Source organism: Orycteropus afer, unplaced genomic scaffold, assembly GCF_000298275.1.
Source record: "Orycteropus afer afer isolate SDZICR_OR568_19922 unplaced genomic scaffold, OryAfe1.0 scaffold00214, whole genome shotgun sequence".
NCBI classification, from domain to species: Eukaryota; Metazoa; Chordata; class Mammalia; order Tubulidentata; family Orycteropodidae; genus Orycteropus; species Orycteropus afer.
Genome location: NW_006921801.1, coordinates 62456 through 64253, shown reverse-complemented (window position 1 = coordinate 64253; position 1798 = coordinate 62456). Strand labels below are relative to the sequence as shown.

The 1798-nt window shown below is 39.7% G+C and overlaps 1 protein-coding gene across 1 annotated transcript in view; it reads right to left on the bottom strand.

Moving 5' to 3' along the window:
- Positions 1-250: 250 nt before the first annotated feature.
- The window catches only part of PTGDR (prostaglandin D2 receptor), an 18884-nt gene continuing 17336 nt past the window's right edge, over positions 251-1798 (bottom strand). The window contains exon 2 of the mRNA XM_007948330.1: positions 251-490. Within this exon, the coding sequence (XP_007946521.1) occupies positions 251-490 (240 nt within the window). The remainder of the gene's footprint in view (positions 491-1798) is intronic.

The window sequence follows — 1798 nt, the reverse complement described above, 5'->3', positions numbered from 1 at the left end:
GTGAAATTATAGTTGTTGTCAATGACACAAAATGAAAGAATGCATTGAACTGGTTCATGAATCTAGAGTGAGAACACATTGTTAAAATATAGCAGATATTTTTGAAAAATACATTTGGATGCTTTTGTTACAGGAGATAACTTTTAAGGATTTAAATAGTGAGACTTTTTTTTTTTTTTTTTTTTAAATCATGGTTCTTTGACCAAAAATGTGATATACTCTTCAGCTTACCAGAGAGTGTAAAACATGGTTACAGACTGGATTCCTTGTTAGTTCCACAGGAATTGCTGTGACAATTTCTATACATGAGAGGTCTTATAAAAATCTTGTGAAAAAACTTCCGGAATACTGACGTTCTGAAAATTATGAAAATCCAAGGGTCCACAATTGAAATCACAGACAGGAAACGCAAGGCTTGGAGGTCTTCCATTTCCCCAGAGGTACTGTTTGCCTTGTTGACAGCTTTAAATGCTCCATAGTAAGCACGGACCTGTTTGGGAGGAAAAAAATCCTGTTGTGATCTCAAAAGGTTGATGGTAGCAATAACACTTAGGAAACGTTACTTTTCTGTAAGAACATGGCGGCTTGGTTCAGAATATTCATTCCTGATAAACTTATATGCAGCTGAAGCCACTGGAGCTGATGGGGTAGATCTAGAAACAGAGTGGAGGCTGAGGGCCACCTGGGAGATCCAGCCTACTCAGGCTCTTGGAGGCTGTTCTATGTACTGAGAGCACTGGAGGGCTCAAGTTTCCAGGTCCCTGCTCAGCCATGCATGGCGGAGTTGATGTGGGACAAATCAGATCCACTGAATCTTTTATAAAGAAGGTCACCACACTTTCATCAGTGCAGAAATTCTCTTTCCAGCTAGTATCCTTCAACTCATACTTCAGTGTTTCTTTCTTTCTCTGCCTGCTTCCTGTCCTCTCTTGAGTTAGCTCAGAAATAAGTCACACTTGTGAAATGTCACATGGATGGAGACACAAATCCATCTAGAACCAACACTGAAGAACCAAGAAATACGTCAATGAAAAGAAACCAGGAGATTTGCAAAAGTAACTGTTAAACTTCAGAATTTATTCTACTTACATAAATAAATGACTTATTCTTAGAGTAGACTGTAACCTTTGTATGACTGACATTCCATTTTCAGACTAGGAAAAAAAAAAGGCACAAAAATATAAGCCTAGATACCCATGCTCAACAAATTCCTATTGTCTTTATCTTCCTTGAGCTTTTGTGGCCTCTCCAGAGTCCTGGAAGTAGCTTCACCTCATGGCTTTTCCTACCATTCAGCCAACACAGCAGCACTACTTCTGCATCCCACCTCACAGATGCCAGCCACCTTTTCGTGATGCCATTACATTTCCCAGTGTCTAGTGAGCATGAAAATCCATAATGGGCCAAAGTGGACCCTAATGGAACAGAAAATAAGGAACCACAACATTAGTAAGAGGGGATACAGAGAAGTACAGAGGCCAGCCCCATTTAGGGCAAACAAGAGAAATCTCCTGGAGAAGGCATGTTTTCCCATAATCGTTTATTTACCATTTTATTTACTCTCTTCCTTAATAAGCATTTCAGTGGATTCAGCCACTCCCATTTAGTGCACTTAGGAAGATGCCTTAAAATTGGGCTCAGCTGTTTCCTGTACCTGGAAAACTTATCCTATTATCTTTATGATACTAATAGCAATAATGATGGCTAATGTACATATAGAGCTTACTATTATTCCCAGGAGCTCTGGTAGCGTAGTGCCTAAGGCATTTGACTGCTAACCAGAAGGCTGGCAGTTCAA